Below are 14427 nucleotides of genomic sequence, written 5' to 3' on the forward strand. Positions count from 1 at the left end.
TAATTTTTAAAAAAAATTAATAATAATAATAATAAAACAAAAAATAGGCTTGTGAAATCAGCTTTTATAAACCCGCTCGTGGTGATGCGGTCACACGAGTCGACGTTGAATAGGTAGGCCTACAACTTTTTTGAAAAAGAAAAAGAAAAAAGACTTGGGTGTTCTATGGATGTGGAAGACACACCCTTTGCTCTAATGTCCAACCAATCAACCGCGACCCGGGAGCGCAGCTGCCTGTGGTCGCGACGCACACGGACTCAGTATGGAGAGACAGACACAGAGGTGGACGCGGTCTATCCGAACTGAGAGAGCAGACAACCTGCAAAGTGCGCAGTGACAGAGACACACACACGCGCGCACGACAACAACAAAAAGAGGGCAAATTAGACAAGTTGTGTGTGGGACGAGTATCTAGCGCGCGGTCTTCTTTTTTTCACGTCATCCTGGTCAATGCTCCAGTTGCACATACGAGTCGGCTACAAGTTTCCAATGGACAGACACTTGGAGAAGGCTGGCGCGACAAGCATGGGATTATTTTTGTAATGTGGATTGCTATTCTTTTGCAGGAAAATAAAGGTCCGTTGCGGAACAATGTGGGACGTTTTGCGTCTTGGATTCTCGTTTTTCTGGATATCTTGAAAATCATTGGCAACAGTTGAGAAGGAAGAAGTTATGCGCGAAGGATTGTATGTTCCGACCCCCGGGACCATCATGGATTTGCCTCGAGAATTCCCTGCCCCTTATTTAGAGAAGTTTTAGCCGGTCCACTTGTGTTGTTGCTATTTCACTTTTTTTTGTTGGTTTGTTTGTTGTGGTTGTAAACTTCATGCTTGAGAACAAATCGCCACTTTGGCTTCTTGGATTTTAAAAAAAAACGTCGCCTTGCCTTTTGGATTGGATTTCCAACACCATGAACATTATTGACAGTTTGACACTATTATTTTTGACGCTGTCAGCTGTCAAGGTGAGTCATGTGCCTCCCCTCACACACACACACACACACACACACACACTCACACACACCTCCCTGAGCGCAAACTGGACGAAACAGAAGAAACATTATGCGACCTCTATTTGCGTAATGCAGCCCCGCTTGGTCATTAATGTGGAGCTCGTCCTTGCCTTTCCTCCGGCTAGGTCATCGCTCGTGTTCAAACAAACCGACATGTTTCGTGGCTTTGGGGGAGATTTAAAGAGCCATTACGCACAGCCGACACTATATAAACCGTAACCCCCCACCACGCTCGCAGGTGGCGCGTTGTATGTGTTGCCAATACTGATGGTTTTCCACACACAAAATATATATTGTGAAGTTTGACGCCCGTGTGATCGCGGGCCTGCTCTAAAAAACCCACCTTGGAGATATTATGACGCTTTAAAGGCGCAGTGGCTCCATTCTGAATTAGGACATGTGAGCAGGTTCAAGCACCGAGATCATTCTCACGGTTTTGCCTTCTTCAGTGAGGAGGAATCACACTTGTACCGATAGTTTCCGGTCAAGACGAGCACAACTTTACATGACGCATCAGGTTGACGCGGAATGACTGTTTAAGAGCGCTGTAAATCGTCACCCGTATACAGGCCTAATGATTAATCATGAGTGCAGTGTGTCCGGGGAGGCTTTGAACAAAGGTTTCCTAGTGGAATTTTGTTCCCTTCTTTTTTAAATCTCTCTCTCTCTTTCCCTCTCTCCATGCACCATGCAAAGTCCAGTAACGTGTTTATTTATCTAACCGGGTGATTCAATGACAGCTAACCCCGCAAATCAACGCCGTCTCAGTTGCTCGTGTGCAGTCGGACTCTCGTCGGTTTTAGGGGCCGCTGTTCGCAGCTTGACACCCAGCCATTAGTGAGACAGTATGGGTTTCTTTTCAGGGCTGCATGGGGTCTCCCAGCCCACACTGGACCGGCTCACGCCACCAGAAGTGGGAGGAGACTGTGGCCCCCACACAGCCAGACCCTTTTATAAAAACACGTTTCATAAAAGGAATAGAACAACAGTTTCACTGACTCGATGAATACGAGCCAGTGCCATGCAGGATCTCGGATCTCACGCAATATTGGCGAGATGTTGCGCGAGTTGCGCGCCTGTAAGAGAGAGGGGGGGGGGGGGGGTGCGCGTGTGTGAAAGCGAGAGAAAGTTGGCAAAACCCATGTTCTGTGGTCTGCTGGTGTGGTGACAGCTACCTCCCGTGAGGGAAAGTAGCAGGCTGGAATTATTACCGGTTTTTAATGGCGACAGTTGCCAAGAGGCGGCGGAGGCACTCAGAGGTGTCGGTCACTGAGACAAAAGCGGTCGCAGTCATTCAACAGCGGCACAAGGCAGGTCGTGGTCAAATATGTATGACATATAAAATATTGCACCACATATAGCAGCTATAAGTAGTGGTGTATTAAAGGGGAAAAAAGCCACTAATAAAGAAAAGGGTATCCACGTGGCTTTATTTCATAATGTTGAAATATTTTAATAACTCATGGCTCAACTATTTTTTTTTAAACTATAAATCTAGATCCAAAAACTATACATTCATATTTATTTCCATGGCGTATAGAAGACGTGTGACTCGCATTGCTCCCTTTATTGCGTTCAGATCAAGATACGAATACATAATGTGGTTTTCATATTCGGGCATCGGCCAATAGAAATATCAGAATGTAAATGTATATTTATATATGAAGCACAATCTACTGTAACTAACAGCTCGTATTTTCTTCTTCTTCTCTCCTCGCAGAGCGCGCACATACCGAAGGGAACAGAAAGAGGTCCACATGACGGTAAGGTGTCCCGCAGGGCACTGTGGGAAAACAGCATGCCCTGGGCTCAGCCAGATAGAAACAGGCTGCTTTGAGCTTCTTCTTGACATTAAAAGAGGAATTAGCGCCTCCTGGTGGACATCTCCATAGCTTGACCTTGTCCAGATGTACCCCCTATACCAAAACTCCCCCCCGTTTTTAGTAAATGAGTTCAGTTTCACCCTTAAATCTCAACTCTTGGACGTGTTCATCCCCGCTCAGCATTCCTTCGGGTTTTGGGGTTAAAATGGGGGGAAATGTTGTGGAATTTCACCCTGTTGGCCCACGATTTCATCTTTGCACAATCCCCGAGTGTTACCCAATCGAATTTGGACAATCAGAAGCTGAACTCCGTGATATTGTTCAGGCACTGCGTGTTTGCTTTGGCTCCCCAGGGGGGAGGGGGGGGGGGGGTCAAGGCTGGCGTTGGTTTAGGCTCTTGGTGATATGTTGGAGGTGTCGGCCATCTGTGTGCTAATATATTTCTCAAGAGCAGAACTCCTGCAAAGAGTGAGGGGGGGGGGGGCTGAAGTGGGGAAACTAGTCTCTTGGTTATTGTTGTGTAACTGTCGGTGAATGGGGCAGAAGCCGCGCTATACAACATGGAGGCAGTGGAGAAGGTCACTTGGTATGCTCAATTGCATGTGTGTGTTCATACAAGTAGACACATGAACCAACTGTTTCTCAACGGAATAATAGAAAATAAAATGTGTGTGTGCATGTTTGTGTGTGTGTTCTCCTCCACTGTTTGTTTTGCCAACCCCAAGTTTTTTGTACTCTCCTTTAGATGTGTGTTAGACTAAAGCTCCGTGGCCATTTTATAACCCTTGTACACTGTGACTCTTGTCTCTCCCCCCCCCCTCCTTCCCTCTTCCCCCCCCCCCCCCCAGTGATCCCTTTAATGGAGGTGTACAACAAGAGTTTGTGTCAGCCTCGGGAGCTGCTGGTGGAGATTCTGCAGGAGTATCCGGAGGAGGTGGAGCACATCTTCATCCCGTCCTGCGTGGTGTTGACGCGCTGCGCCGGCTGCTGCAACGATGAGATGCTGCAGTGCACGCCGACGTCCACCCACAACGTCACCATGGAGGTCAGCGGGGCCGCATTTTGTTCAGTGTGTTGTGTAGCGGGGAGGGGGGCTGGGGGGGGGGGGGAGTGTGTTCCTCAAATTAGACTTTATTTTTGCCTTCTTTTCTTTTTTTTCCGCGGGCTCTTCAAGTACCCGTCAGATCGACCCAGAGGCCGACATGTGACCCTCCGCTCAGCGTAAATGCCAAAAGCGGTCCGCTCAAAGGCTGCTCAGGTGTGACCTTTGGGCAAAGGTCAACCCTATTCTTAGCCTTTCTTTAAATTCTCACCCCTGTGCTTCTCGGTCTACGAGGAGTCAGGTTGTTTAAGTTCATCGGGCCATTCCTATTTTTTTTTTAAAAGGTGAAGATCTTCTTGAACTTTGTTCATGAAGTTTCCACACAGATGGATTGCACCTTTTTTTGACAACATTTCCAGAAAAAAACCAGCAAAAAAGGAAGTAAAGTCAAACTTAATCTGTCTCTGTTATGCACATAGCAGGACTCGGGCACTTTGCTGGTTCTCTGCTCAGGTGGCTTTAAGCCGTCAACCCAAGTAAAACCTCAAAATGTCCAAAACTATGAGCAATGTGATGGACATTTGCCATTTGTGTTTGTTGCGTATCAATTTGAGGAACTTCTGATGCTTCTACATCTCTCCTGTTTTCATTCAAACCAATTTAAGACTTTAAGATGTGTCATACATTTAGATCCTCTTTTACTTGACTTCATATCAGAAATAATATACAGTATATGTAATATGTATCACATCTGAACCTTAGTGACTTTTCTATGTGAGTTTTTTTAAATCTTGTTCATCTGCCTTTGTCTATTTCTTGAAAACTGTGATTGTGACACTTAAAAACAAGAAGTTTTCAGACTGTAGATCCACTTCTCATTAAAAACTGTGACAATTTCTCTTTCTCTCATTTCTGTTTTTTTTTTACAGATAAAAAGAATAAAACCCCAAAGGCAACAAAATGATATTTTCATGAGTTTTACAGAACACAGCGCATGTGAGTGTAGGTAAGAAACCACAAACTCTCACTGAAACACACACACACACACACACACACAACGTGAAGGAAATGCTGCTCGTCGGAGTGGCAGAGCCGAGGTTGGACCAAACAAGTCACGTCGAGTTATTGTCTCGTCTGTTTGCCTCTGACACATTCAACACTCGTATCAGGTGGATTCATATCTTATCTCTGCTTCTTTTTACGATAGCGATCTCAAAAAAGGACCCGAGCGGGTTGAAACATCCTCCGCATTGCTTTGCTTTACCCTCATTCCATCGTATTTCTCGAGCAAAGGAGATGCTTTGTGTGGATGCAGCTACTAATCCTTTGTTTCCCCCGTCGTAGCATGCAGAGGTCACTCCCGGAGCGACCTATAGGTGTTCTAGCTTTAGTCGTTGATCTTCCGAGATAAGCGCGTGTCCTTTTTGTGGCCTCCAGTCGCAGTACGGCGACTTCTCCTGGTTCGACTTGCGGCACAATGGTTTCCACATTTTACGGATCAATTTGATGCTCCGTGTGTTTTTATTATCATTATAGACAGCGAATATAATCTGTTTAAAGCCCTGTTGTAAAAAACAGATAAGTTCCGCAAACTTCTCGTGGCGTTAGTGGTGTGTTCTTAAGCTCGACTGGCACAGCGGAACCAGATGGTTCTCATGAAGCGAAACAAGGAAAGAAAGCGTTTAATCTTCGTCGGACGATCGCGTCAGGCCAATCGTTAACAAACGCGTCGCGTTGCCTCACCGTAGCCGGGGGAGACGCATCGCGTCCCGATGTTCGGTAAATCCGATCATCATTGGTGGCCGTGAGATCTGAGCCGTGTGATGTGAAATAGCGAAACTGGGAGGCAGCAACCCGGATGCGGCACATGCATCATCCTCCCCATGTTCAAGGCAAATATTAAAAGCAAACAAACTCTGGAGGACTATTGGCCGAGGACCAAGCCCTCTCTCTCTCTCTCTTTTTATGAGCTACTGCATCTGAAACATGTGTTGAGCAGTGAGGCTGCAGCGGGCCGCCTGGAGAGCCCCAAAGTGATGACACAATACTTCAAAAATAAAATCATTTAGATGCAGCTATCATTTTTTAGGGCACATTTATACAATTTTAGAGGCTGTAATCCATCTATTTTGTCAGTTGATGAAGTTTTACTTCATAATATAACAGAACAAGTCCCTGCTAAAACCTCGTCGTGTATAGGAAGGCGATGCCAGGTCAGGGATGTCGGACTCTGCCACCAACGATGCAAAAGCGCTCTGTTTTATTTTTATTGAGCATTTAGTTCAACAGATAAAATCCGTTCAGATAAAAGCTCCTCTGCGATGTCAACCTGGCAGGTCAAATGTCAAGTGTACCTTCAGTTTCATGCAAACAATAAAACAAAGACAAAACAATACATACACAAGTAAAAAAAAAAAAACGTGGGTCAACACACCAGCAGAAGAGGTTCAATAGACACAGATAGCGTTTATGATACGTATAGACAACAAAAGGAAACAACATCATTGTTATGCATGGCGGCAAGAACAGTTTACGATTAAAACCTCCGATAATTTTTGTTTCAAAAGCGAGATGACCGACTCTAGATTGAGTCTCGTATGCGGATCGCTCCAAAGACCAAGGCCCTTCATGACCCATCGAAAACACGGATCGAATTCATGAACATTTAAAAGAGTTATATTTTTATGTTAGCACTTTTGCAGCGCATGAGAAATAAAAAATCGACTTTTGCTTCGAATAGAAACTTGGCCGTGTGTTCGTGACCTTTTTTAAGAAAGAAACCATTTCTTAATGCTTTTTGGCAAACTGCTTTATCTCTGGTGTTCGCCAGAATTTTTATTGCTCCACATTCTGTTATTGAAAGTCTGATCACAAGGACGAGATGTGAAACAGGCCTGCCGCCCGACTATTGCGATCCCGTTTGAATGCGTGTGTCTCCATCAGTGAACACGCGTGTGTGTGTGTGTGTGGGTGTGGGTGTGGAACAAATCTGCTTCATTTCCTAAGTTATTGAAAGTGAAAGTTTTTTCGCGGTTTCTGGTGTCGGACAGTTAAAAAACAAATATGATGCAAGTCTGCCCGTGGCGGTAATGAGCATCTGGTCACTGATGGTCTGGATGCACGTATCTGTTTACCGGGCAACAACAGTGCGCTGTGATCTGATGTCATGTTGTTTTCTTCCTGCCTTTCAGGTTAAAGAAAGAAGCAAAAGAACAGAAAGAAAAGTGAGTACAGCACTTTTTTTTCCTGCATGGAGTTTGTTTAGTTTTTTTCCCCTTCTTCTTTCAAAGGGGGAAACAATGGGGACTTGAGATTTGATCTTGTTCCTGTTTGGCCCTGCAAACAAACTCTCACTCTCAGTCTTCTGCAGCTGCCGGGCCTTCCGGACGTCTGCTCCTTCTGTTTTTATTTTTTCCCCTTTTTCTCATTCCCCTTATCTGCTGCCTCGCCGTATTCCTTCACATGCACACACCCAGACACTTCACGACGATATCATTTCATTAAATAGACAGGCTCCTATATGATATCATGTCACGCTGAGATTAGCATGCAGCTCTCAGGTGATAAACACAGGGAATACCAGCTCAGTCCATTCAGGTGAATGAGTGACACTTGATGAGGCCGTTGCCCTCTCTATACCTGTCCTTTACACCTGTCCTCCCTCTTCTATCTCACAAATTCCTCTCATCTCTTCTTTACTGTTTACGTCCCACTTAACTTCTGTTACTTCGGTGACTGGTTGCTCTGATAAAGATAACAGTGTTTTTGAAGACCGGTTAAACTTTTCTGTTTATGGTCCTTCAATGTGCACAGGGTCATTAAAACTCCTAAATCCTCCTTCTTGCCAACAGTCGTTAATATCTCTCTGTTGCAGGGGGGGGTTGCTGCTTGTATTTTGGCTTTATGTCAGGTCATCTGTCGTATAGATAAGTGCTAGTTTTGAGGCCTCCTCTTTAACCTTGTCTTCATTGTTTACGAGTCCGGCGTCTGTGGTGTGCGTCTACAAAGACGACGATCTCGCGGTCGTTCAACTCTCTTTTCCGCTGCTTTTGTACTGTCGTGTTTCATTTTTGACGTCAGCCGCCGACCTCTCGGTAATGACGGGTCTCTGGAAGTCTTCCTGCTGTGGTTGTGTAACTGTCAACGTCCACAGGGAAACCCGGACCTAACATGAAAGAGGAAGTTCACGCATTTACCGGAGTTTCATCCTGTCTTTATTAGAGTGCGTCATATGTGTCATCCAGTCCCAGCTGGGTCTGAACGAGCGCCATTGGATGGATTGTCATGGAATTTGATAAATGATCCTTCATTATGCCAAATGTCCGGGTTTATTATTACGTACCTGCAAAACTAATGACATTCCCATCAGCCTCAGCTGCACTTTGTGTTTGATGCTATTCGGCGAATGTTAGCATACTAACACGCTTAACTAAGAGGATGAACATGGTCGATATTATATCGACATGTTACTATCGTGACGATGTAACTATGCTGACATTAGCATTTAGTTCAGAGCACCTCTGAGCCAAAGTACAGCCTCGATGACTCTTAGCCTTTTATTTTGTGACCTGTTATCTGGTAGCGGGTTCTATTTGCCTGCATCAAAGTCGACATGTAAATCCAATATGTCCACAGGCTGAGCCGGGTACTTCCACAACCTGTGCAGCAAACTTTAAAACTGTGGTTTCGAGATCTGACTCTATGACGTGTTGAGCACATATTCCTGAACATGCCAGAATCTAATCATGATAAGGTAAAAAAATGTTCTTTTCAACTATTTTGCATAGTTTTACTGCTTTAAAAATGCAATTTATTTACAGTTACCATACATTTTTGTTGCATTTCTATTCATTTAAAGTATTTAAAAAGTGTTCAGTGTAGTTGTAATCATCTAAGACGGGAACAGCTTGTGCAACCCGGCTTGTCTTTGAACACGCATCCTGATATTTCAATCCAGGTGAATCTCCAGGTGAATGCTTGAGAGGCTTGTTCTCATTGTACTGTGGTCTGAAACCAGTTGAATCAGCCATAAAGAGTTGACCCAGATAGCTTGAAAGATGCAGTTTTGGTGGAGTCCACCTTCATTGTCCTCTGAGAAAATTTCCGGCAAGCCGACCGAGCCAAACCTCAAACTATTAATCTCTTTGTGTGTCGTTTTACAAAATCCTTTTTTTATTTTTTTATTAAAGTTGGACAATAGAGCCATTTCTCACAGAGAACATTTCATATTCATCGCATTGATAAACCGCTACGCTAAGCTACAACACTGCGCGTGTGTCTTTAAACCTTGCGTCCTACTAATCAGGACACACTTTTGTCGTTTAATTTCAACAGCTCAACAAAAGAGTGCTGTTTTTTTTGTGTCACCCCTCACTGAAAAACATTTAGACATATCACACCCACGCATGTGAACACTGTCTGACGCCTTTCTCATAACATGATATAAGTTATCAGCCCAAACCGGCCAATCAACACAAAATAATCAAATCAAGGAATAACCTGTTATGAATGACTGATAATTTAGCTCTTTGTTGAATAGAAATGATAAAAATATTGCTATTGCTCAGTGTTGGTTGTCAGTTCAGGTCAGGCCTTGGCCTGTCAGTCATCGGTCCATCTCTCCTCAATCTCTCAGGCATCTCTCTGCGTTGTTGTCCTCTTTTTTCTTTGCAGAAAATCCCGGAAAGGCAAGGGTAAAGGCCAAAAGAGAAAACGAAAGAAAAACCGCGACAAAACAATTCACGATGCGTATGTCAGCTCCGCCTTCTCCACCTACCTGCACCTGAGTGTTGCGCTTCTCATCATTAAGCTAATTTGGGAGGAGCTAATTTGACCCTTTTAATTTGCACCCGTCAACCCCATCAACTAGCATGTCGCTTCTGTGTGTTGTCCTAACTTTGTCTCGTCCGTCACGTTCCACGTACTCGAGAGTATCCGTGTCCACGCTGCCCTGTTTGCTAACGTTGTTTTGCTAACGTAGCTTTAGCAAAACCTTTACGTAACAGCGATAACCGGGGAAGTACAGAAGGCTTGCGAGCCGTATCCCACATCAGTAGAGATGAACCATGACCCATCTCCACCCGTCAAAATACCCATCTAATCTCCCCACAACTTCACCAGCTCCCTGTCTGAAGAACATCGCTCTGTGCGGGGGAGACTGGGACCTTGGTTGGGATGAGATACAGCAGCGTATCGGGAAAAAACTGTACAAACTAGAATTTCTTCTCACATCTTGTCAGATACCACGTTTTCTGATTGATAATGAAGACGTTTAAACAACGTGAAAAATAAACAGATCAGCTGTTAGCAGTAACTTGAACCTTTTTCTTGACTGACTCAAGGTCACAGCTCCACCAGCATGGCTACGCAGACGGTTTCAAACTGTTCTGGTATCTGTGCTGGCATCGGGATTGTAATCGCGGTGCTGTGTTCAGTGTTGAGTCTGTGGCGCTTTGCTGTGTCTCGTACCCGTCTCCTTTCCACGCTTTGTTCTTTTCATCTTTACAAACAGGGTTTATCCATCATGTGCATAATGCTGGTACTTTTTATGTCATGTAAAGATCTAAGTGATGGCTATCTATTGCCTTTTTTATTTTGCTAAGGGGAATATGTAAACAAATTGTTTAGCGAGGACTGTTTTGTTTCTTTGCCTGCTTTTGTCCCTGAAACTACACAAGAGCACATTTTATTTTATTCAACAATAACATAACAATTATCTCATGTTTCTTCAGTGCTCATACTGTGAAAGCATATGTGTCTGTGTGTTCATTTGTAATTTGTACATTGAGATGTATCTGAGCCTTCATCTGTAAAAAAAAAAAAAAATGTCCGTCTCTGTTCTGAATCTAATGTCCCTCTGAAGGAGGCATAGTCTGCAGTTTTCACTCAATAAAATGAAATGTTTCTTACCGGAGCACCAAGCACAGCCTTGAGTCTTCTTTATCAAGAGTTTTCCATTTTTAAGAGTGAGAGCAAGGTCATTGACCCGCAGTTCAAAGCCAATATGTGTTGTTTCGTGTTGCATGTATCAGTCCACAGCTTGGCTCACTATGTCTATCACATACAAGGCATTTGTGAGCGGTCCAATCAATGAGAGAGTGTTTGGGGGGCGTGAGGGAGGGTAATTTTACTGCTTGAGTATTTGCCTGCTCTGTGGGAACCCGTGTGCAATACTACCCAACTGTCACATGCACAGTTCAACTTGTCGGGCCGTGGCTTGGAAGAGCGTACTGGAGCGTACGAAAGGGTTGACCTAATGGTGACCTTTCTTATGGCTGGTAATAGTACACTGTGATAATCATCCTCTCTCTCCCTCCCTCCCATCTCGGTCTGTCTCTTCCTGTCCAGTGTTTGTGAGCCATGTTGCGATCACTGCTCGGGGAGGAGAAAGCGCTTGTTCTTGCAAGATCCAGCAACCTGCCGGTGCTCCTGCAAGCACACAGATGAATACTGTAAAGATCGCCAGCTCGAGCTCAACGAGAGGACCTGCAAGTAAGTTGTTATTTGGATTATTGAGCCACATGGACATTTTAAGTAGGAAAAACTCATTCAAAACCCATATGGCGGGGGGATTGGAAAAACATCAAACCGCTGTTCATTTCCGCCGTATATTTGTTAGGTATTTTGCGTAATTTATTAAGGGCATTAATGTAGTTATTGTTGTTGCCCAATCGATTTAAGATGTGTCCTGCGAAGTTAATTTTGACAAGACTATGAAAGGGGAAATGAACACATGTTGCTGGCTTGCGTAGGAAAACGCATTAAAAATAAGGAGTAACTTGTTGTAATATATCATCAGAACCATTGTATGAGGATATGTGGACCTTGTCATACATCTCAAGTTTATCGACAATAATTTAGGCGCGATTATCCCAAATAACAGGCATATTAAAACAACTGACCGTTCAACATAATTTAGCTTCATGATATGTTCTACACTTAATATTAGAAATAGATCACATGATTTTTCCATGCGAGAGGCGTGGCTCGTAGTGACCAGCCCAAAGATCATTATCAACCAACTCTGCAGCTCCACTTAGCTCTACGAAATTCACAATGTCCTTAAAATCGTTATTCTAGTTTAATGGCCCGTAATTTTACTAATTTAGTTGACTCATCAGGCTCTCATCGGTGTTATTGACACTTTACACCCACTTTGGGCAACCGGCCCAGCAACAAATGGCAATAGCAATTATCTGTGGAACATAGAGCAACGTTAAGCTGCTAAAGAGCAAGATATTTCCGTCCGGAGTTGTTGGAGACTAAAACATAGCGAAATGAGGGGGTGAGCATTGAACCTACATTTGTCAGGTGGAGGCAAAGATGACTCCAAATAAAAATGAATGTTGCTCCATGACTCCTAGTTGATGTATAGTAAACTGATTGCGAACACCTTTGTCGTATTAACTTTAAACGATGATAATATATCAGTGTTGTGTACACTGCGTAGTTCTACTGCCCCAGGTGGCCAGAAAAGAAATTGCAGAGTTTTGTGATCAAGTTATATAAGCTAGCGGGATACTGTAGCAGCTAGCATGAATGTAACATTGTGACTTTGGCTCTCTATTTGTTTATGCGTGTTTATGTTTGAGAAAGAGGCCAAAGGATACGTCTATGGACAACTTGTATTTGTTCTTGTTCTGATAAGCGTTTAATCTTTCCCTCTTGTTTAGATGTGACAAGCCAAGGAGATGAGAGGTGGCAGCACCAGATGTACAAGATGAAGGAATATTCTAGATATTTCACAGCACAGCACTTTGACCTTTGAACCGTAAGCTCTTCTTTTCTGTGGAAAGCATTCCCCTTGGACTGTCTTGAGAGCGAACAATAAGAAAGACTGAACTGAAGTTTCCTCCCACCGTGTATCTGTGTGTGTATATAGACCATGAAAAAAAAGAAGAAGAAGAAAAAAAAGAGGAAAAAAAAGAGTACAGAATTGTTATGCTGCTACAAAAACAAATAACTACCCATCATTTGACAAAATATGGTTTTGCATTTCTAACAGGCTTGTGATGCAGGTGTCGTCTTGTTCTCAATTCATTGTATGCAATTACTTCACTGGATATGAGTCTCTACTGTGGTTGTGTGTCAGTCGTAAAAATTGCAAAACCTCTCAATTTAAGATATATTTAACTGGTAAAACAGCGAGTAAGGCTGACGAGGACATGGGAGCGCACTCTTCTTTCAAGAATGATGGATGGATTTTCTTTGGTCGATTTCTACTTTTGCTTTTGGAGTATAAACAGCAGGACAACCGGGACAGTTGAATCCGTCTTTACGTGACAATGCAGGACTGACGTGGACTTACACAATGTCACCATTGTGATCAGCCTGCAGAAGAAGAGACTCCGGCGTGCCATATACTTTTAAAGGGATACTGGTTGTTGATATAGCATCTACTGTTTTGCTATGTCCGACATGAAAACCACTGTAAACATCCTATACTGTAGTTTGATTCCATTTGAAAAAACTGTGCCTCGCAAAAATGTACTGAGAAATCTTCCGAGTGCTTTCTTAAATTATTTTTTTGTTTCCTTTTTCAGGAGAGGGGATTGTCAAAGTAGTTTTGTTAGTTGTAAAAGTCAAAACAGAACCCATTGATTACATATCTTCATCTCTGAACTTGTACATACTTAATATCCCTTTATGCCTTAGTCCATTCTAGATAATTTATAAAGTTATAGAAAAGAGTATTTTTCAGTATTCAGTCTTTTACCCATATTTAATTTGGTCTATTTATATATGCAGTGTTATGTACCTGTGGCTGTCCTATCTCTCCCCATGTGTAAGGTCACTGATGGCTTCTCTCAGCATGGAGCCTCTCTGCGCTTTTCTACGAAACCAACTAAAAAAAACAAGTCAAAAAACGATTTGTTAACATTCCCTAAATGGATCATTTGTACTGGTGTACCGATGACGTCTCCTCTGGATTGTTTCAACCCCTCTTATCTAAGGGTGTGGGTGCTGTGTAGGATTTTAACATGCTGTGCGTTTGTGAAAATGTGTGTGTTCGCGTGCATTTGTCAATGCGCACATATGTATGGAGGTAGCGGACCTGTGTTATGTCCGTCCTGCAAGATGCAAATATACGAATAAACTACTGCTAGCAGCTCCGCATACACTACCACGACAACACCACCGTTTTGAATTTGGATAACAATCTGCATCCTGTCATAGAGCCCTCATTATTAGTTCTCTTTGTCTCTCCTTCACTATTAACATGTTTTCTGTGTCTATGTAAAACAGTAAAGCATATTTATTTTCAAATTATATTGTTTTTTATATAAAATAAGGAAAAGGTTGCTGTGTTGTGAATGCTGTGTTTTCAAGAGGGTTTAACAAGGCAACATGAGTTGTCCATGTTTTTTTGTGCAGCAAGCTGACACTCACACACACACACACACACACATATATATATATATTAAGAATCCCTGCAGAATGGAATCTGATAGAAAAGAGAAATAAATAAGAACTTCCCGCATGTTTTAAGTGACAGACAGACAGATATTCAGCCTTATGAATAAAATTGCACTTTGGAGCAGTGTGCAGTA

The 14427-nt window shown here is 43.2% G+C and overlaps 1 protein-coding gene across 3 annotated transcripts; it reads left to right on the top strand.

Moving 5' to 3' along the window:
- Positions 1-273: 273 nt before the first annotated feature.
- vegfab (vascular endothelial growth factor Ab) lies at positions 274-14178 on the top strand. 3 transcript variants are annotated; one of them, XM_056427957.1, is made up of 8 exons: positions 274-964; positions 2733-2775; positions 3684-3880; positions 4807-4883; positions 7069-7101; positions 9551-9625; positions 11225-11368; positions 12550-14178. In XM_056427957.1, exons 1-8 carry the CDS (start codon positions 911-913, stop codon positions 12569-12571), a joined length of 645 nt encoding a protein of 214 aa, XP_056283932.1. In that variant the 5' UTR covers positions 274-910; the 3' UTR covers positions 12572-14178. The 3 variants fall into 3 exon arrangements, with proteins under 3 accessions (XP_056283932.1, XP_056283934.1, XP_056283933.1); XM_056427958.1 differs by lacking the exon at positions 9551-9625 and having other exon boundaries at positions 275-964; XM_056427959.1 differs by lacking the exons at positions 11225-11368; positions 12550-14178 and having other exon boundaries at positions 9551-10802.
- Positions 14179-14427: the final 249 nt, after the last annotated feature.

This window comes from Pseudoliparis swirei, chromosome 12, assembly GCF_029220125.1.
Source record: "Pseudoliparis swirei isolate HS2019 ecotype Mariana Trench chromosome 12, NWPU_hadal_v1, whole genome shotgun sequence".
In the NCBI taxonomy this organism is placed as follows: Eukaryota; Metazoa; Chordata; class Actinopteri; order Perciformes; family Liparidae; genus Pseudoliparis; species Pseudoliparis swirei.